General features: G+C 38.7%; 1 protein-coding gene across 1 annotated transcript; it reads left to right on the top strand.

The window, feature by feature from the left end:
* Positions 1-6,414: 6,414 nt before the first annotated feature.
* b3gnt7 (UDP-GlcNAc:betaGal beta-1,3-N-acetylglucosaminyltransferase 7) lies at positions 6,415-11,457 on the top strand. Its single transcript, XM_079592765.1, has 2 exons — positions 6,415-6,603; positions 8,991-11,457. Coding segments are annotated over exons 1-2 (1,233 nt in total). The 5' UTR covers positions 6,415-6,601; the 3' UTR covers positions 10,222-11,457.
* The last annotated feature ends 12,145 nt before the right edge of the window (positions 11,458-23,602 follow it).

The following is a 23,602-nucleotide window of genomic DNA, read 5'->3' as shown; positions in this document are numbered from 1 at the left end:
AATGATTTAAGTGTTCAAAAACAAAGGTTCACTAGGTAGTGCGCATGTGTCAGTCCGTGCTCGTGTGCTCTGAATGGCTTTGAACTGTGCACTAAAAGGATGTGGGAAATGTACGAAAAGATACGTCCACGTTGCACTCCGGCTCATCCATGTCAATGTAACGCAAATGTCTTTATCAGAACAGTCCACTTTTTTTTTACTCCGCACACCATCCTTGTGTGGCAAGGACTTGTACGCCAATGTATGCTCCAGTGATTTGAGCATTTGGGAGAAACGGTTCACTAGGTAGTCCGTATGCACCGGACAGATGCTGAAAATATGCAGAAGTATCTGTTTTCTGGCTCAGGAACAGTCCACGCGACTGCTGTGTGCGCACAACATTTGCAGGCAACCCTATTTTTGTGTCCACACGAACTTGTGCATGGACGAGTGTTTGAAAACAAATGTCCGCTGGGTAGTCGTAGTCCGTACACACTGAATGCATCAATCCCCACTTTTGGATTAGTGTACTTTGAATGGCTTCCCCACTCAACTGTTCATTCTATGGTGTGGAACGTGGAAAATATACCATCGGATATTTCCCATGTCCGGCTCTCGGACGAAATTTCATCATCATTACGGTCCGCTGACATCCACACACACCATCCACATGCAACACTGATTATGTATCAGCGTGTACAACAGCGCATGCACGAGTGATTTAAACGGTTGAAAACAAAGGTTCACTAAGTAGTGCGTTACGTTAGCATGGGAAAACCCAGACCACTTCCGGCAAATTTAGATTTGCTCTGCAAGTGGGTCTGGCAAAGAGCCCATTAAAACCCATTCCCAATCCGTCGAAATCGCGGCACCAATCAGAAACGTTGGGGCAGGCTTTACACGATGATGACAGAGCAGTGACGGTGACGCAGATTTTGTACATTACAAAGATGGATGCCGCCGTGGAACATCACTCGTTCGAATCAGCTGTCGCGTCTGTTTCGCATCTGTCGTTCCCGTCGTTTCGCCATCTTGCTCGTCCTTTAACCATGACCTATACACTGGCAAATTGCGTTCAAATCGCAATATAAATGCCTTACAACGGGGGCAAATGCGATCAGATCTTGATGTTTTATGTTCGACCGCCAATCCTAGATGATTCAGTCGGTCTGAGATGCTATTCATTTTTCCAAATGTTGCAAAAATTTTGCTGGAGTGGCGGTGGACACCAGCTATTAACATATATTTTTTTAAGTCGTCAGGAAGTCATTGCTACATCTTCCTGAAAAACACAAACAGAGAATTGCTGAGGGTCTCAGATGTTTCTCCGTTGCTTTGCATACATCATGTCCTTCATCGCTCTGATTGGTTTTAGATCTATCCAATTGGGCCCAGAGCCATTTGAGCGACGTCCGTTGGTGACGCCCCTGTGGATATGAATTGTTTATGGAGCTTTGCCAGACCCTAACTCAGTAACTGAGAGTGGTCTGGGTTTTCCCAGGCTAGCGTTACGTATGAACAGTGTACTTTAAATGTCTCCCACAGTCAACTGTGCACTAGGATGAGCCGTATAAGTGAGCTGACTTGGAGCACTGTACATCTCTGTGACATACAAATAGTGTATCGACCAACATTTTGTTTTTCCAGGAAGTTAAATGAAAATAAATGAAATATTAATGGATGAATGACAATAAAAAACACCTGAATCATGTCTGGAAACCTTAAAATTTGTTGGGCTGACACTATTAAATTAAGCTGTGCCCAACCATAGTAAATAAGTTGAATCAACCTTAATAAATTAAGTTGACCCAACATAAGTACATTAAATTGGAATAACAGAATTGCATAATGCTGAAATAAAGCAAGTTAATCGTGTGGAAATCCTTTCCATGATTTTATTATGTTCATTCAAAGAGTTATTTTTTTTTAGTGTAGGATAAGCCGTATAAGTGAGCTGACTTGGAGCACTGTACATCTCTGTGACGTACAAATTCTATCGACCAACATTTTTTTTTTCCAGGAAGTTAATCGCAGTGCATTCTGGGAAAATCAGACAATTCTGCTTTAGATGTACGCTTTTTGGCTTAATGTTGCTTCGTACCATGACTGCAGGACATCTATATGAAGTGTGTGTGTGTGTGTGTGTGTGTGTGTGTGTGTGTGTGTGTGTGTGCGTGCTTACGTCAGCCAGAGACTGCTCAGGAAGGACCAGAGGAAGGCATCCATGTTGTATTAGTGCAAATGCCAAATGTTATCTTCTTCCTTTGTGAAACACAGACCAAAGGCTCCCAGATGACCCAGATGTTCCCACAGCGTTGCACTGTGTCTGCAGTTTGTCCACAGATTCTCTCTTACGAGATGGCAACATCTGTATAATAGAAGAAAGTGTAACAGTTAATAGTCAATCATATTGTAAGACTATTTTACGCCTTCGGCTAATTCATATGAATTTGTACAATCTCATTTGCAGATTTGATCTGCTTATGCCCCACTGATGTTTAGTTTTAGGGGTAAACCGTCATGCTTACTTTATACACACACACACACACACACACACTCACCGAACACTTTATTAGGTACACCTGCTCATAAAAGCAAATATCTAATCAGCCAATCATATCGCAGCAACTGAATGCATTTTCGGGTACGTTTACACGACAACGATATGCTTAAAACGGAGAAGTTTTTCCTTTGAGTTTTCCGCGTACAGGCGACACCATTGTCAAAACGATCCTCATTCACACGGATCCGCGAAAACGACTAAAAACGCTGTATTCTGCTGCCAGGCCATTAGATGACGATCAAACACTATAGACTGAACACGTAACACATGTGCATGACGCCATCGTCTTTAGAGATTCACGTTTTTGTTGTTTACACGGAGACCGTACTTCCACTTTGAAACCCGTTTTCAACAGTTTCCGTTTTCATGTAAAGGGGGGGATAATGCCCTTTTCACAAGAAGTAAAATAAGTCTTTGATGTCCCCAGAGTGTGTGTGTGTGAAGTTTTAGCTCAAAATACCCCACAGATATTTTTATATAGCATGTTAAAATTTTCACTTTTTGAGGGTGAGCAAAAACGCAGTTTTGTGCCTGTCCCTTTAAATGCAAATGAGCTGCTGCTCCCGGCACAGGGGGCGGAGCTTCAAGAGCTCATGTCCTTTTACCTCACACACACACACATGCACTGAACATTTCAAAAACTTTTAGCCTTTAATGTTAAAACGGAGTCAGAAAGATGGAGAGACTCAAGAAGAAGTGACAACATGTAGAAGCAACAGGACATTTCTGAATGGTTAGTTGATGAATTTATGCAGCTTATGTGGATTTATCTTCTAGTCATTGATTAGCATATTCTGTCATGATAATCCATAAATCGTGTTCAGGGGGCGGGGTTTATGTAAATTTTAGGGTTGGTGATGACACTAACCCGGGAGGAATGTCGTGTAGTTCCTACCAGCCGTTTGTTGTAGTCCTTAAAAAACTATTTATTTGAAAGAAAATATCTCCCTTTGCTTTGAACTTTGAGTGTTGTAACTTTGCAGATGTTGTTTATGATCAAACAGCAACATTACACACTAACTACAGTTAGAAAAGTGAAATCACCCACTGCGCAATGTGGCGTCGGAGTGACGTCTTTTCTTTGACATTTTTGGACGTCCAGTTTCGGTCCACTGATGGGGTTGTTTTGTAACTCAAGACGACTTTTTCTCGACATCTACCGCACGTCTAATGTTGACATCCGTGGGACGTCCGTGTAAGGGTTATTTATAGTCCAAATGTGGTCGTTTGTGGACGTCTTTTCAACATCAAATTTAGACACATTTTACGTTGTTTTTATACAACTTCTATAACTGTAGTCCCATGTTTCAAAAGGGTGGAGGACGTGTTTTCTGTACCATTGTATTTACATTTATGCATTTGGCAGATGCTTTTTATCCAAAGTGACTTATATTGCATTACACATTTATATTCCTATCAATTCTTGCTTTCCCTGGGAATCGAACGCATGATCTTGTGTTGCAAGCACCAATGCTCTACTGAGCTGCAGGAAAACTATATTAAACTGCGTCTCCAGTTATCACCTGGTGCTGAGACAATCAAGTGATGTTTTTGGAAAACGATCTTAAATAATTATTAATAATCTGTATTCATATGTATTAATCAGGTTGATAACAACAATGTTGATATTTCGCCACCTTGGAATTATAAGGTTCTATCTGCATTCTGACAAGTTTTGAGATATTGAGCTTTAAAGTTTTTGCATTCCATTCGACTGTGTAGAAATAACCTTTTATTTTCTAAATAAAAAGTTCCAAAATGTACACAACATCACATAATGTAAATAAGTTGTCACAGAATAAGAATATGTGAATAACTCAATTTTGACCAAAATGTCAGATAGAACCTTATAATTCCAAGGGGACGATTTGTAAATAAAAATATGATATATTAATCATGTAAATTTCCAGCACCTGTTATAGACGTCCAAATGACGTCCAAAAAACGACTCATTTCAAAGGTCAAATGTTGAACGTCAATATGACGTCCAAGTTGGGTCATGGTTGGCCGTCCAAATTGTGGACCTCGTTTGGACGTTGAATAGATGTCCAGAATTGGTCATGGACCGACGGACCCAATATAGACATGATCTGCACGTCTATCCGACATCCAATGTTTAGTGGGAATCAACCACCCCTTTAAACGAACGGCCAAAACGCATACAATGTTTTACGTTTTTATTTGAACACGGTGTCGTGTAAAAAGGCCCTCAGGTGTTCAGACATGATCAAGATGATCCGCTGAAGTTCAAACTGAGCACGAGGAGTTTCGCTGAGCATCATTAATGAATAACTACACATTAACGACGGCACAGTTTTCTAAAGTGTTGCGGGACATGTTTATTACGGATTCTGGGTCAATGGTTAAACCATAAAATCTAAACATAAAAGGCAATTTCAGCATCAACAAAAAATATGAAGGGAAAAGACTCCCAGTGTAACTTAACGTGACCTTCGCATGACGCGAGGCGGTGCTGGCTGGACGCGAGTGCGTCTGTCACCAGTAAAGCACACCACCGGCTCAGATAAACACGGCTGACGGAGTGTCCTCGACCACGCTGACATTGAGGGCCCTTCACCGCCACACCGAGACTGATCTCAGACCTGCCAATGCACTTCAGTGAAAACACAATCACGCTTGATTTGTTAACGAATACAAATCTGAGCGTTGTTGCATTTTGACTCTTTCCCAGGCCGGGCGACTCTACGGACACCTGGACAGTGACTCATGTGCAGCTGGTTTCCTCATATTGTCCTTTGCCTCGATTTCCATGACTAAACAGCTAAATGCACTTGATGCTCAAGCGAGGTCAATCTTTCTTGCAGAAGCCAAGCCATTGGATGCACTGTTGCCTTGATCATTCCCTTTAGGCTAAGCTACTATAGAAAAGCACGCTTTATGGAGTTTTTTTTTTTTTTATCAAAATATATGTTGATCAAAACATTTTTTCTTACATTTTGAAAGAGCGATATGTGGTCAAATTTGATGAACGTATAAATCTTGTTTTATTTTGCTTTAGTTCTGCATAAATTTAATAATAATAATAAATAAATAAATAAACGTTTTTGTTGTTTTATTGCGGAGGACAGGAACATACAAAGGTAATAAATCACATAAAATCAACCACAACTATAATAAAGGGGACATCAGCAAAAAAGGGAAAAAAGAGAAATAAAAAGAAAGAGAAAAAAAGAGATGGCATTACATCACATAAAAAAGTTCATTTGAAGATATCAAAGAGCAAATCCTCACAGTCCTTATAGCTTTCTTATTGGTAGATACTGGAACCGCATTTAAACAGCTTTCTATTTATTTTAAGAAGACAAATGTTTACAGTTTCAAAAATGACAAAGTTACTCCAATGTGCCAGAAAAAAAATGACGCAGGTTTTTGCATCAGAGTAAGTCCATGTAATTCTTTCTGTTGATTCAACCATTTGCATTTGCACACACATACACACACACACACACACACAAAGCAAGCCTCTACTGGAGGAGGAGTGTTTGACGCACAATCGTTTGGCAATTTATTGACACACGTCAATTCATAAATCCAGACCTAAGGTGGATATTAGAGAAATGTTCATCGTTTTACTTCAGACCGCTGGGGTTAAATTTGCATAAATATATATAGGCCTATATATATATATATATTAGAAAATTAACTTCTCATTATTTTGAGCTAGCTCCGTTGTGCCTGAAGTGAAAGCAACGATATTTTATTTTCACTGTATATCCCGTAAAGGTTCTGCTGGTTTTGCGCGTGGGCGTGTGCGTGCTCGTGTGCGTGCGCGGTGGGCGGAGTCATCATGCCCAGCTCATTTGCATTAGACTCGCGCACGCTTTAAAAGAGAGCGGCTGCGCGTCGGGGGTGTCGAGCTCTGCTTTCGCATCTTCACGTGAATCTCCTCGCCTCGGAGCTTTTAATCGTCTTCTGTCGCGTTTCTTTTCTGTCTTTATTGAAACTATGTACCGGATTGTCTAAAGAGACCTTTGCATTCATCAGAAGAACAGCAGACCTGTTTCACATAACGTTTATAATTTACGACAAACTCTCGAAATGTGAGTATTTGTTCGTTAAGTGTTTGTTTGTTGTGTTGTGTTGTTGGTAACACTTTACAATACTGGTTCATTTGTCATCCTTAGATAACTACATTAGTTAACACGAACTAACACCGAACACTAGCCGTTATTATCTTAATGTTAATTTCATAATTTACTGATACATTATATCAAAAGTTGTATTTGTTAACATTAGTTAATGCACTGTGAGCAAACGATGGACAGTTGTTAAATAACATTAACAAATGTTAATAAATGCTTAAAATATAGCTCATTAGTTCTTGTTAACTAATGCATTAATTAACAAATCAGACCTTATTGTGAAGTGTTACCGTTTTGTTAATATTCTGTCCGGTTACATGTGTCATTGTTACAGTGTGATTATACATTTAATTTCTATAATATCATATTAATTAACAACATGCACTTATTGTACAGTTAGGGTTTGTTTTATGGCAAGTTGTTATAACTACATTAAGTACATGCGGACAAGGACAAAGCAAGGACAAGTGTTACCTGCTTTTGTTTAGATGAAGATTTCCTTTAGAAATCGGTATTAGATTTAGAAAATAATATTAATATTATTAATCTATTGCAATGGTATATGGGTTAGCAACAGCATCTGTGGTTTGCCATATTCAAATGCGTCGTTCAGTTGTTATTCACTGTAAAATATTATGATATATGTAAATACAATTCATTCAATGCTGTCATGAATATCTTACATTAACATGTTTGGTGACAATAATAATATAATATTCAAAAAACTGATTTGACTCGTGCGATATGATATAACAACATATAATGTTACATCTTAGACTACGGTATATATACAGTACATAATGTGAAATAAACGTTACAATATCGACTATTTTTTCTTCAAATATTCAGATTACATTATTTTGTCTATCAAATGATCTCATGATTATAGATATTTTCTCTTTTGAATACACAATCATTCTGCGGTCTGTATCTGTAATGAGCCCGAAACCCTTTGAAAAAAAACAATGGCATAATTTAATTCCATGGAAAAGAAACTAAACATTAGTTCATGCCAAGCACTAATCATATACGAAATAACAATATTTACATTGTTTGGATGTAAATCTGCATTTGAATGGAACTCAATATAATTTGCTCATGTTTCAAGGCTTTGAATATTGCTTTATTTTAAGGTGTCATTGTTACAGAGTGATTATACATGTAATTAATTAACAACAATATTAAGAGTTAGGGTTTGGTTTATGGATTTTATAATTTTAATTTTCTAATACCGATAAACCTTAATCTAAAAAAGCAGGTACCACTTTATGGTAACACTACAGTGTCCTTGTTACATATGTTACATGTACTTACCATAGTAATAACAGTAAATTATTTATAATTACATTAAACTACCCCACAACCAAATCATAACCCTAACCCTATAGTAAGTACATGTACACTGTAAAAAAAAGTTGGTTTAACTTAAAAAAGCAAGTTTCCTTGTTGTCTTAAAATTTTGAGTTCGTTCTAATTAAAAATTTGAGTTAATACAAATGAAGAAGAATGGTTTAATAAACAGAAACTCAAAATAGTATGTTATCTTCACACATTAGTTATCGAAGTTGATTTGACAAAAGATAAAAAGTTGTGATAACAAATCATGAAAATATTTTAGTTGCTTATTATTACTCAGTACTTAAATGTATAAATACACTCACTGTAAAAAAATATTTTCATGATTTGTCATCACAACTTGTTATCTTTTGTCAAATCAACTTAGATAATTAATGTGGTTCATAATATTTTGAGTTAATTCAACCAATCTCCTTCATTGTATTAACTCAAATTTGTAATTTCAACGAACTCAAAATTTTAAGGCAACCGGGTAACTTACTTTTTTATGTTAAGCCAACAATAACTTTTTACAGTGCTGTAACATCGACACCTTAAAAGAAAGTGTAACCCACTTTATTTTAGTGTCCTTGATACATATGTAACATGTACTTAAACCAAACCCTAATTGTATAATAAGTGCATGATGTTAATTAATATTACTCAGTACTCAAATATATAATAACACTGTAACAATGACACCTTAAAATAAAGGGTTACACTTTTTTTAAAGGTGTATTTATACATGTAAGTACTTAGTAATATTAATTAACTACATGTCCTTACTATAGAGTTAGGGTAGCATTATCATTTGGTTGTGGGGTAGTTGAACGTAATTATGCATAATTAACTGTTATTACTATGGTAAGTACATGTAACATATGTAACAAGGGCACTGTAAAATAAAGTGTTACCAAATAAAGTGTAACCATAAGGTCTTACAGTAAGGGGTTTGGTTTATGCTTGGTTTGTTCATGATGTAGAAGTTCACGGTGTTTTCCCGACTCCAGGATGACGAGCAGAGAGCGATGGCGAGTCTTCAAGCGCATTGGCCTGATGTTCTTCCTGGCCGTGGTCACGCTCACCGTGGTCCAGCGAGGGAACATCAGCTCGCTGCAGGACCTCCAGGCGGACCGGATCGAGAGGCAGACGCGCATGGAGCTCATGGCGGACGGCGAGCTGCAGAGAAACGGCTCGGTTACTGCGGTGAACTTCTGGAGGACCGCGCCGCGGCCGGAGTCCAGCACGGACGGCCCGCGCACCAGCCAAAAGCAGAGGCCCACGACCTGGGACGTCACCTCGTCCAACTGCAGCATCAACCTCAACTTCTCCTCGACGGACTGGTTCACGGGGCTCGAGGCCAACTTCAAGCAGTTCCTGGTCTACAGGCACTGCCGCTACTTCCCGATCCTCATGAACCACCCGGAGAAGTGCGCCGGAGACGTGGACCTGCTGATGGTCATCAAGTCGGTCATAACGCAGTACGACCGGCGGGAGGTCATCCGGCAGACTTGGGGCAAAGAACAAGTGATCAACGGAAAACGGATCAAGACCATTTTCCTTCTCGGGGCGTCTTCCAGCGTCGAAGAGCACGCGAATCATCAGAAGCTCCTGGAGTACGAGGATTACATTTACGGAGACATCCTGCAATGGGACTTCATGGACAGCTTCTTCAACCTGACCCTCAAGGAGATCCACTTCTTGAAATGGTTCTCCACGTACTGCGGAGGAACCCGCTACATCTTTAAAGGGGACGACGACGTGTTCGTCAGCGTTCCCAACATCTTGGAGTATCTGGACGTCAGCAAAGACTTGAAGGACCTCTTCGTTGGAGACGTTCTCTTCAAAGCCAAGCCTATCCGCAAAAAGCAGAACAAGTATTACATCCCGCAAGCCTTGTATAATAAGACGCTGTACCCGCCGTACGCCGGCGGAGGGGGTTTCCTGATGGACGGGCCGCTGGCACGGAAACTCTACGACGCTTGCGAGACTCTGGAGCTTTATCCCATCGACGACGTGTTCCTGGGAATGTGCTTGGAGGTGCTTCAAGTGACTCCGGTGAAGCACGACGCTTTCAAAACCTTCGGGCTGGTGAAGAACAAAACCAGCCGGCTGAACAGGGAGCCGTGCTTCTTCAAGAGCCTGATCGTGGTGCACAAGCTGCTCCCGCCGGATCTAATACACATGTGGAAACTGGTCAACAGTGACTTGATCTGCTCGCAGAAGTCCGAGTTCTTATAGTCCCAGACTTTGCCGTCGTTTCCGAAGGATCTTCGCCCGTGATCGCCGGAGGATCTGCGGAGAGAGAGAGCTTTGAGGCTGCTCAAAGATAAAGTACTCCTTTTTTGAGGAGATTTCTGGACAATATTTTAATTTATGCACCAAATTACATAGTATGTGTACAGGCGAAACTCGAAAACTTAGAATATGGTGCAAAAGTTCATTTAATTCAGTAATTCAACTTAAAAGGTGAAACTAATATATTATATAGACACAAAGTGAGATATTTCAAGCCTTTAGTTGTTATAATTTTGATGATTATGGCTTATGAAAACCCCAAATTCAAAAGTTTTTCATAAGCTGTAAGCCATAATCATCAAAATTATAACTAATAAAGGCTTGAAATATCTCACTTTGCATGTAATGAGTCTATATAATATATTAGTTTCACCTTTAAAGTTGAATTACTGAAACTTTTGCACCATATTCTACGGTTTCGAGTTTCGCCTGTAATGTGGATAGTGTAAATAATGTTTTTTTTTTTTTTTTTGGGAACCTTTTAGGCTACAGAACCAAAAATGAAAATCATTTACAACCCTTTTTGACTCGCCTGTGGAACCCAAAATGATTTAGAAACATGCCAAAGTGGTCGAATGTTTTGGACCCCATTGACATTCAATGTATATAGACAAGAAAAAGGACATAAATTATGGCAGAATTTTCATTTTTGCGTGAACAATTACTTTACGTCATAAAATGTTACTGTCCCGGAATAGAAGGAAACTAGTCTCTACCTCACCGTCTGTGGATGAATGTTACCTTCACGTGTTTTCAGAGTGGAGTCATTAAATAACTTATTTTTTACGGCAATGTTGTACATTTATAAAATTCCATTACATAATTAGCATATTTCTCAATGATAGTTGCTGTTCAAGAGGTTGCATCATTTAAAGCGTATCGTCGTGTGTGCTTTACACATAGATTTGCCCATAGACTTGAGATGCATTGGTAGAGGGTTTACTCTAAAACTGTGAAGCAGAAAACTGTCTGGTACATGTACATGTTGACCTAATTTATGAAATGCCTCTTTGGATCAGAAGGAGTCTGGTGTATGATATTTAATATAGTACTTGAAGGATACGCAAAACACTTTATAACACATTTGCAACCAGAACTACGTGGTCTGAGTGTGTGTGATGTGACTGGAACGAACACTGAGGTGAAAATGGATTATTATTTGTAAATAAACATGTCTTCAAAAAAAAGAAAAACAAAGTGTTTGATTGTATATCCTTTGAAGTGTTGGGGGGGGGGGGACACACTCATAAATACACACACATACACATATATATATATATATACACACACACACACACACATATGTATATGTATATATATATATATATATATATATATATATATACATACACACACACACACATATATATATACATACATACACACACCCCCACACACATATATACACACACACACATATATATATATATATACACAAACACGCACATATATATATATACATACATATACACACACACACACACACATATATATAAATATATATATATATATATATACACATACACACACATATATATATATATATATATACACATACACACACACACACATATACCATATACACACATATAGTAATATATAAATTAGACGTATACATAAATGTAAATAAAGGACGTTGTCTCCGCTTGTGATTTTGTGAAATTCAAAGTTTTTCATAATGTACGCATTTCAACACAATTCAAATATTTAAAAATATAATAATATAACATATATTTCATGTATGACACAATATTTTGTCAAAGGTTTGATTTCCAAATTTCAACGTTTCTCATAACGTATAACATATAACTTCAATGTTGAAAAAATATATTTGAAAATTGTCAAATATAAACAATATAGGTTTATATATATTGCATATCTAACATTTACAATGTGTGTAAACACATTTCCACCTTCCGACCCTTTGAAACAAATCGCACACTAGCCTAAGATTATATTATTTTTCATATTATCCTATAAATGAAGATGTACTGCAGCAAGTAAACCGTGTTAGTCAAAACCCAGATTGTCCAGATATGCTAACACTGAAAGTTCACTGTGTGTGTGTCGGGACGCATGTACACCCATTAAAACTGCTGTAAGGTTTCTTGTTCTTTCTAAAGTCTGGAGAAAACACCACACAAAACTTCAAACAACCGGAAACACACACACACACACACATATATATAAACGGTTGGTGTATAAACTGCTATAGAGATAGATAGATAGATAGTGTACACACTGTAGTATCACGGTGACTCTGAGTAAACCGAGATCCAGTTATGCCTGATCCTGCCATCACGTCACATGTGGACGAAGCCGTGCAGCTTTCATAGTTCCTGATCTAATCTGTAAAGTTAGGAATGAAGGAGTTTGGCAAGGACCCGATTATCCAGTCATTGTTCATTGAGAAAATAATATTCAGTCAATTGTGTCAATATTGTGGCTTGGCATTAAAGCTCTCTCTGAGTCTGTGTTGTTTGAGGAGTATGATTGATTTGAAATGGACATTGTAACGTTATAAATGTCTGTCATTTTTGCTGAATAAGAGTATTAATTTATGTGAAAACATCTGAACCCAAACATTTGAAAGGGAGTGCATATATGATCAGATATTTGAATGACTGTGTGAACCATAAAAGATCCGGTTGAATGTTGTGTTGAACAAAACCCGGCAATGAAGAAATGCTGTAAACTCTGATCTAAACATTCAGATCTGCTCGTTCACTCCACAGACATGCTGGAAAACAGCCTTTAAGTGTTCAAACTCATGTGTGCTAAGGGGCAAACTACAACGTTTCATCACCACGGCTATTCCAGCATCTCGACACATTCTTTGAAGTTTGATTGTGTCCTTATCTAATAATTATGGTCATAAAAATGAATAAAGTCTGAACAGAGCTTCAAAGTTCACCTTAATAAAATGAAGAGATATAAAACTTCATTCAACAATCCCTATGGAAGCACATTTCTGCCACATGACACAAAAAAACATGCTTAGGACATAAAAAAAGTCATAGTTATGATGAAAAAGTTATTAGTCATAATTAAGACATACTAAATCATAATTATGGGATTAAAAAGTCGAAACTGACAAAAACTCGAAATTATTACATATAAAGTCACAATTATGAGACCAAAAAGTCGAAATTTACTCAAATAATCTAATTATTACAAAAAGTCACAATTATAACATACTAAATCATAATTATGACATACTAAATCATAATTATGGGATTAAAAAATCGAAACTGACAAAACCCCGAAATTATTACATATATAGTCACAATTATGAGACCAAAAAATCGAGATTTACTCAAATAATCTAAGTCATTAATACAAAAAGTCACAATTATGACGTACTAAGTCATAATTATATCATACTAAATCATAATTATGGGATTAAAAAGTCAAAACTGACAAAACTCTAAATTATTACATATAAAGTCACAATTATGAGACCAAAAAGTTGAAATTTACAAAAAAAATCTAAGTAATTATTACAAAAAGTCACAATTATGACGTACTAAGTCATAATTATGACATACCAAATCGTAATTATGGGATTAAAAAGTTGAAATCGACAATATATATATTATATATATATATATTACTAGTCAAATTATGAGATTAAAAGATCTAAATTATGACATTCTAGGTCAAAATTGACAAAAAGTTGACAAAAAAATCTAAATTATGACATTCTAGGTCAAAATTGACAAAAAGTCGACAAAAAAATCTAAATTATGACAAAAAGTCTAAATTATTAATCAAATTACGAGATTAAAAGTAATAATTATGGCATACTAAGTCATAATTATGTAGTAATAGCCTACTAAATCATAAGTATGGGATTTTAAAAAAAAAAATTCAATTATGACATGAAATAGGAATTGACATAAAAAGTCGAAATTATGACATACATAATTATAAGATCAAAAAATTTGAAATGAAGACAGTCAAAATTATGGGATTAAAAAACATCGAAACTATGACTTGCTAAATCTTAATTGACATACCGAGTCAAAATTATGACATTAAAAAGTCGAAAATATAACATACTTAGCCAAATTATTACACACCAAGCCATAATTATGACATAAAAAGGTGAATTTATAACAAATGTCATAAATGAAAATCGTAAACAACTATGATGTCATTGCATGAACATGACTTTTCAGCTTGGCATGTCATACAGTGACTTTTTATGTCACAATTTTGAGCTAACACGTAATTAGCTGACTGTGTAAGTGCCAGTAAGTGTAGCACACAATACGCCTCCTTCCCGACACTTCTGCACTGACACTTACATCGAGTGTTAGTGTGTTAGTGTGTTATATTCAAAAGAGTGTTTTAAGGGGACAATTTTCAAGCACTTTTCAAACATTTCTCACACAGAAACCGTAGAGTGAAACCCAGACCATCACTTCTCAGCAGATGCGGCCTGGCTTGATAAATAATGAACCCGACCTCAAACCAGTGTGTTTGGGGGAATAACCAGAGAACTTGTGGGGAAATAAGCTTAATTTCTCCTTCAGAAGCGCTACAGGGACCGGAACAAGCGCTTCTGTAAACGGTCACGGTGTGTTTGGTGCATCCACTTCGTCTAGGCCTAAAGCACAGCAAACTTCAACTAGTGTTTAACTTGTACCTTGCGATGCTTTAAAACTGTGTCTTTTACTAATTGTTATAACGTGTTCAATGCAATAAATGAAATATAAATGTACACTGTAAAAAATTAAACTGTGATTTTTACGGTAAAAAAAAACGGCAGCTGTGGTTGCCAGAACTTTACCGTCAAAAATACGGTAGCAAAGTCATTGGTTTTACAAACTTAACTTAATTTACAGTAATAAACCGTATTTTATTATCTGATATAATGTGAATTTACCGTTCTATTGAAGTATTAATATCTGTTTTGTACCTTTGTAATACACTGATAATCACCAATCACAACAGTGATGAGAGTCACATGATCAATCAAAACTCATCACACGCAGTTCGTCCACAAGAAAGAAGCTGCACAGTCTCATTCACACAAACATTAAACACCATCATGGTAACACATGAAATTAAAAATGCAATAAACATTAATTTAACATTAAATTAACATAAAACCCTAATGTACATAACTGATTAGAAAAAAATAAGAAAACATTCAACAAAAATACACCAAATGTGAAGTGTCACACAGGGAATTGTGGGAATGTCAATTTACGTTTTTTCACCGTAAATTAAACAATGAGTTGTTCTTTTTCACTTTCAAAAACTGTAAATTTAACGGTATTTTACAGTAAAATTACATGAAATGTACCATTAGATCGATCACAGTTATTTAGCCTACCGTATATAGTACGGAAACTGTCTGTTAACCATTTAACAGGTTTTCACTGTAGCATTTTTACAGTATTTTACTGTTAAAATCACAATAATGTTTTACAATGTATCTGTGTGGACTAACATTTTTATATATATATATCCTGGTGTGATTGTTCTTAAATTCTTGTTCATTTAAATAAGCCAAATAATGTAAGACCACACACAAGCATGAATGTGTTGCTTTAATACATAAATACAATTTGGATTAAACAATTGTATGGACAAAATTGGATAAATTTCATTTGGTAGTTACAACTAGGTTACTGTAAATGAGAAAAAACACTTAGCATTTTTTAACGGAATAGAATAAGCAACCAATTTGATGTTCACAAACAATATATATTTACAAATATAGGCCTACATACTGGCAAAATAATGTAACATTTTTTTTTTTTATGTTTTGATTGCAAAGCCTGTTCTCACGTAAATGCGTCTCTATAGCACGCAGTGTTTATCGTGCAATTTATACGCGAAAATGAGATTTTACGTGCATATGATACGCAGTTTTCGCGTGCATTTGATACGCACTTGTGTAATACACACACCCCACACCACTACTAATCCTACCCTACCCATGTATCCTGTGCAAAACTCATTTTCACGTATGCACGATAAACACACTGCGTGCTATAGAGACGCATTTAGTGTGATCAGGTTGCAATAATATACTGTTCAAAAGTTTGATATTAATAAGGTTCTTTATGTTCATTTTCACCAAAACTACATTTATCTGAAAAACAGTAATATTCTGAAATATTTTTATCAACTATTTTCTATTTTTTAAAAATCGTATGATGGCAGTGAGAGCACATTACTCCAGAATCCTGACCCTTCAGAAAGCATTGTAATAGTGATTTGCTGCTCAAGAAACATTTCTGATTATGATCACAGTTGGAAATGGTTGTGCTGCTTAATGAAGTGTGGAAATCATTATATGGTTCATTAATTGGTTCATGTATTTAGGAATATTACATCTGCTCTTCTGTTGGAAATAAGCTGCAATCATTCAGGTGTTCTGAAAGTTTTGGTTTCACAGTAAAAGTTGATCCTTAAACCTTGTGATTTGCTTGAAAAAAAAAAAAGTTAATATTTTTTATCGGAAAGATGATTATGAAAAATCAATGAAATGTCAGCAACAATAGCCTGGCTTTTATAACCCAGACAGTTCACAACCAGAAAACATGGAGAATGCAGCGCACATTCATCACATGATAACAAAAGAACATTGCAAAAAGCACAACGAAATGAGTTGAAGTTTGCTGTAGCCAAGTTATATAGGCTTACACGAAGTGCAATCATTCAGTCATTGTACAAAACGTGCAAACTAATAAAAACATTATGAACTCTACGAAACGATAAACAATTGTAGTTTAATTTCGCGCAGAAACTATTCACCTTTTTTTAAATAATCCATTAAACCTGCTGAGAAACGAGGAGCGTGAACTAAAATGATCAGTTCCGCGCGCATGCCCGAGAAGCTCATGAATATTAATGCAGGCTCCGCCCACTGCCTCTACAGACGCACAACTCGCTTCTGCTCCACACTTCACACACAGACCAATGCAACAGGGACAGCGCGCGTCACTTGAAGACGCAAACAGTTGTTATGGAATTTTTCAGTATTACTCTGATTTTCTGTGATTCCTAATGATGGCCTCATCTGGTCTCTCACTTGTAGTGTGAGAAGATTATGTTTATGTGCCTGGGGAGGCAGAAGGGAGAGACACTCCAGAGAACAGACGAGCAAGGACCTCTGACCTAGTTGTCAGAAGGCCATTTGGTGCAGGGGGGCTTATAGGGCCAACTAATGTTATGGCTTCCTTGTCTATGGAAAACTACTGGATGGAAAACTACTGGGGGGGAAGGCTCTGGCGGAAGAAGGCCTTGAAACTTAGATAAAAGCTAGTTGAGTCGGTCTGGGGGTGTGTCACTCTTCTGCACAGGTTAACAACTGTGTATTAGACTGCTCCTATTCTTGCAAGAATAAATACTTCTATTTTATAATTTGACTTTGAGTGTCTCTTACGCAGTGATGTTTGTTTGATGAATTTTTGCCACAACACAGTGTTTGAGACTCGTCGCAGCAGACTAAGCAGTTGTAGTTTCGTACTTACGAAAAATATATTTGTGAGAAAATATTATCAACAAGTGTGCAACTCTCGTTGGATGAACAACACATTGGCTACTCATTTGTGGATGAGCAAAATGTCTCCGTGACTTCACATTTGTGTGTGAATGCATTTTGCGCCATATTCACTGCAGCAACTGTAGCATAATGTGAGCGTACAAGTTTCTTAATTTGTGATTTGTAGAATAGGATTTTTGCACCTGCAATGAAGAATTTGAGAAGGTGTAACTGGGTTGTGTTTGTGGGAAATAAATAAAAAAATCTACAAGTTTGCAACTCTTAACACATATCTCTCTGTGACTTCAAATTTACTGATACCAAATGTGGCTATTCTCTACAACTAATTTGCACTGTCATGTTAGGAACCTGGGTGATACCAATCTTTCATTTGAAAGTCACGTGTCTAGTATCTGTAAAACCGCATTTTTCCATCTTAAAAATATGTCTAAATTACGCAATATGCTCTCATTGACAAATGCGGAAATAATTAGTTCATGCGTTCATGACCTCAAGGCTAGATTATTGTAATGCTCTACTGGGTGGTTGCCCTGCACGCTTAATAAACAAACTACAGCTAGTTCAAAACGCAGCAGCTCGAGTTCTTACCAGAACCAGGAAGTATGACCACATTATCCCCATTCTGTCAACACTGCATTGGCTGCCTATTAAATATTGTTTACATTTTTAAATATTGCTGATTAGCCTACTTACAAAGCACTAAATGGTTTAGCTCCGCAGTACTTGAGCGAGCTCTTAACGCATTATAGTCCTTCATGTAGTAGACAAGTAGTTTAAGGCTTGGTTTGTAGAGAATTACAAACATCATCATCATCATCATCAATCGGCTGTAAACAGGGTAGGTTGACAGTACTTCATTTGTGACTTTCGAAGTAATTTGGTAAAACCAAGCGGGTTACTAGCCCTGCGAGGAGTGGGTCAGTTTAAGGTCATAACCCAGGACCAGGTACATTACAAACATGCGCACGTATATTCAAACGCACATACCTATAGAATTAATTCTTGATGCGCACGCGAGCGCCATCAGCGTTTCTCACAGGTTCGCGTTTAAAGTCTGTGTAGAGAGAACGGTGTCGTCTTAGCGGACCCTAACTTAATAACAAATGATCATTTCGACGAAAGTGAATCAATCAAAACTAACTTTACCTGGAAAATAACATTATTCAAGAACCGCTATTAAGCCAAAACAATCTGTTACCTTAAATTATACGTTTATCTCTGTAAAGCAGCTTTGAAACAATCTACATTGTTAAAAGCGCTATATTTAAATGAAGATGACTTGACTTGTCACAGGCGCTCAGATCATTTGCACCAAATAGGCTATACCTTCACAGGGCCGTGCACAGACCTTTTGAGGGGCATGTGTTGAAAGTGAAAAAGGGCACTGTACAGATATGCGACTGACACATTAGCTGGTAAGTATTCAACTGCGTTTATTAAACATTTCGTGACGTTACAGTTCCCTGCTACGGTGGCCTCTTAGGACCCTAATAGTGTCTCACAGGATATCCTTACATCTCCCTTATTCAGTAAACAAAAACATATTCACTGTGCAGTCTTTAAACATAAAAATAAATAATAATTTGGTGCCAGAGGTTGCCAGTACTTAACACACCGCAGGAGGACGGTCTTTACCCCCCCTCATTCAAGACCGACTGTCACGATTACTTTAGCCTAACCTGAGCATGGAACATGACTCAACCATAAGGCTATACATTACCTGATAAACTCCAGATACTAAGGCTCAACACATTTAACTTTTTTTTTTTTTTTTCAAACAACAAACTCTTGTTACTCAACTGTGTAATGATGAGCTTAAAGCCGTCTGCTATAAATCAAGTCTGTCAGGGGCTTTTCTAATGCGCTCTGACCGTCTCTCTGGAGCTGCCTCTGGCTCCGCCATGACAGGTGCATTCTCCTCTAAAACCCCTGGCTGATTGTTTGTTGCTGTTCCATGCTGTGCACATTTGTTCCTGTACTCCTCTACTGAAGGAACTCCATTGCTGGCCTGTGTTTTAAGTAGCTGCAACCTGTTTCGTCTGACCAGAGCCCCGGTGTCCGTCTGGACTGCATAGGACCTCGGAGCCACTTCATTCAGCACTGTTCCAGCGCGCTGCCAGTCCTGTCTTTCTGTGTTGAAGACTCTGACTCTGTCACGCGCCTGCAGAGGTTGCATTGCTTTTGCTGTGCGATCAAAGTATCTCTTTTGTTTTTCCTTTAATTTTTTCATGGCCTCCAGCACAGGTGTGGGGCCTTGTTTCTTCACTGTTGGGATCTGTGTCTGTAGTCGTCTGCCCATGAGCAGTTCAGCCGGAGACTTCCCACTCGCCAGAGGTGCTGCTCTATAAGCCAGCAGAGCCAAATAAGGATCCTCACCATTCTCTGTTGCCTTTGTCAGAAGACTTTTCACTATTTGAACACCCTTTTCAGCCTTGCCATTTGCCTGTGGAAAGTGTGGGCTTACTGTGATGTGTTCAAATCCATACTCTCTGGCAAACTGCTTGAACTCCTGACTGGCATACTGAGGCCCATTGTCCGAGACGACAGTTCCTGGAATGCCATGTCGTGCAAAGCTGCACTTCATATGCTTAACTATTCCTGTTGCTGTTGTGCTCGTGAGCAAAGCCATCTCAGGATAGTTGGAGTAGTAGTCGATCATCAGTAAATACTCTCTGCTTCTGAAGTGGAACAGGTCCGTCCCAATTTTTTCCCAGGGGTGCTCCGCCCTCATGTCTGTGAGCAGCGGTTCTCTTTGCTGTCTGTTATGGTAAGTAAGGCAAGTGGCACAGTCATTGATCATCTCTGCTATATCACGATTCATACCTGGCCAGTAAACAGTCTGTCTGGCTAGTCTCCTTGTTTTCTCTATGCCCAAGTGCCCTCTATGCAGTATTCGGAGGACCTCCTTCCGCAGCTTTGTTGGGATGACTATTTGGTCACCTTTTAGCAACAGGCCATCAGCTACCGCCAACACATCCTGGAATGAGTAGTACTACGGGCACGCTTGCTTAGGCCACTCATTTCGCATGTGCCATATCACTTTCTGGAGCTGGCGGTCCACTACCGTCTCCATTACTATTTTCTCTTTCAGGGTAGGGCTCACAGGTAGAGCCTCCACCACAGCATCCACGTGGCCTCTTATGGCTTCATATTCCTCCGTGCCGTCTGTGTTCAGTCCTTGTGCTGGTCTGGCCCTTGACAGAGCATCAGCCACTACCAGGTATTTCCCCGGCTTGTATGACAGTTCATAGGTATACTTCTGTAGACGCATCATCATACGTTGAATGCGTGGTGTCATCTCATTCAAGTGCTTTTTGCTGATAGTTATGAGTGGCTTGTGGTCAGTCTCAAGTTCAATGTGTGGCAAGCCAAAGACATAAGAGTGGAACTTGTCACAGCCAAAGACGAGCCCCAGACACTCTTTTTCTATCTGCGCGTATCTTTGTTCTGTTTCTGTCATGGATCGTGCAGCATAAGCCACTGGTTTCCAAGCCCCATCATGATACTGCAGCAAGATGGCCCCCAGTCCCTCTTTTGAGGCGTCTGTGGAGATTCGTGTCTTCTTACTCGGATAAAAAAAACAACAACACTGGCTCTGTGCTTAAAATGTCCTTGATTTCTTTCCACTCTTTGTCATGTGTCTGGTGCCAGGACCACTCTGTGTTTGACTGCAGGAGCTGGCGAGAGCAACAGTCTTTGCGGCAAGGTTAAGCACAAATCTTCCCATGTAGTTCACCATCCCTAATGCTCTTTGTACCGCCTTCTTGTCTGTTGGCTGGGGCATGTCAGTCACTGTTTTGATTTTGTTCATGTCCGGCTGTACTCCTGCTGGTGTCAGTCGATCCCCAAGAAACGTGACTTCTTGGGTGCTGAACTGGCATTTCTCCTTGTTCAATCTGAGCCCGTACTTGTGGACTCTCTGAAGTGCACTATGCACTCTGCTGTTGAGCTGTTCTTGGGTCTCCGCCCATATTATGACATCATCAATATAAACCCTGACCCCCTCCAGTCCTTCAAACACATTCTCTATTGCACAGTGACAAATTTCTGGTGCTGAGGAAATTCCAAAGGGGAGTCTCTGATAACTGTAGCGCCCAAAGGGCGTGTTGAAGGTGCATAGGTCTGCGCTTGCACTGTCAATTTGCAACTGCCAAAATCCATGTGACGCGTCAAGTTTTGTGAACCACTGTGCCCCAGCCATCTCACTCAGGATCTCTTCTCTCTTGGGAATTTGATATTGTTCTCTGAGGATGTTTTCATTGAGGTCTTTTGGGTCCATGCATATCCTGAGAGCTCCGTTTGGCTTTCTTACGCAGACCATTGAGTTGACCCACTCCGTGGCTCCCTTAGTCAAGTCAAGTCACCTTTATTTATATAGCGCTTTTTACAATACAGATTGTATCAAAGCAGCTTCACAGTGATAACATGAAAATAATACAAAAAACAATTTCATCATCGTCCACATTTAAGGCAGATCTATAATATTGTTGAATATTAAATGTCCCCAAATAAGCAAGCCAGAAGGTAAGGCAACAGCGGCAAGGAACCGAAACTCCATCAGTTGACAGAATGGAGAAAAAAACCTTGGGAGAACCCAGGCTCAGTCGGGGGCCAGTTCTCCTCTGGCCAATGAGTGAACAGTGTATGATTATGATTCAGGAGCATTACAGGTCAGAAGTTCAGAATGAATCAGAGTATTTGTCCAGTTCCTGTTTGTTGAAGTCAAACAGGAACCCTTAGTGTCCCTTAGTGGGTTGAATGACATTTAATGCCACCATTCTGTCCAGTTCTTTGCGAAGATCTTGTCTCAGTGGAACAGGAATTCGACGTGGAGCATGCACCACAGGTCTAGCATTATCCTTCAGTTTAATGCTGTATGTGAACGGCAGCACCCCTATGCCATCAAAAATATTGGGATACTGCACTTCCCAGTTGTCTGCTTGTGATGTGGTGACTCCTGCATTTTTCAGCTGCGGTGACTGTAGGCCTACTTTTCTCTCTGTCTTGGCAATGTTTAGAACACGTTTAACAAGTCCCATTTCCTCACAAGCTTGATCTCCCAGTAGGGAGTCCTTCCCTTTCGGCACTATCACAAATAGTAGATTTCTCTTAATGTGCTTGTTCTGGACTTGTAATCTGCAGACACCCTGTGTTTCAATCATTTGTCCATTGTAAGCTCTCAATCCCACTTTTTTATTTTCTATAACTGGCTTGTGGCGTAGAGCTTTGAAGTCTTTTAATGTGATAAGATTTGCCATAGCTCCTGTGTCAAGTTTCATGTGAATCTCTGTGCCATTTACTTTAAGTGGCACAATCCACCTGTCTACATTTATTGTGTTCACACTAACTTCCAGCGTTGAAGTGCCCTTATTTTCCACAGTGACAGTGTCTGTATAGAATATGTCATCCTCATCAAAGCCTTGCTCGCTCTCTTCCATTATATAAATTTGTTTCTTTTCTCTGGCAGAAAGGCACACTTTTGCAAAATGATTTTTTTTTTTCTGCACTTCGAGCAAACCTTCCCATATGCGGGGCATTGCCTGAAGCGATGTTTCCCACCGCAGCTCCTACAGTTCATGACGTAGTCTGATCCTGTTTCACGTGCATTATTACGGTACGTTCACACGGGGCGTCAGCGTCAACGCTTGACCGAAGGTGTAGCTGAAGTTTGGCACGACGCCATGGTCATAGCAACGTCAGCCAATGCAATTAGACAGGAATGACAGGATGAACGTGATGAACGTGATTGGCTGCCGCCTGGCTACTGTATTTGCATAGAGCGATCCTGATTGGCTGACG

Source organism: Phoxinus phoxinus, assembly GCF_949152265.1.
Source record: "Phoxinus phoxinus genome assembly, chromosome: 20".
Taxonomy (NCBI): domain Eukaryota; kingdom Metazoa; phylum Chordata; class Actinopteri; order Cypriniformes; family Leuciscidae; genus Phoxinus; species Phoxinus phoxinus.
Note: the sequence above shows the minus strand (reverse complement) of the source record. Positions and strands in the feature narration are given on the sequence as shown.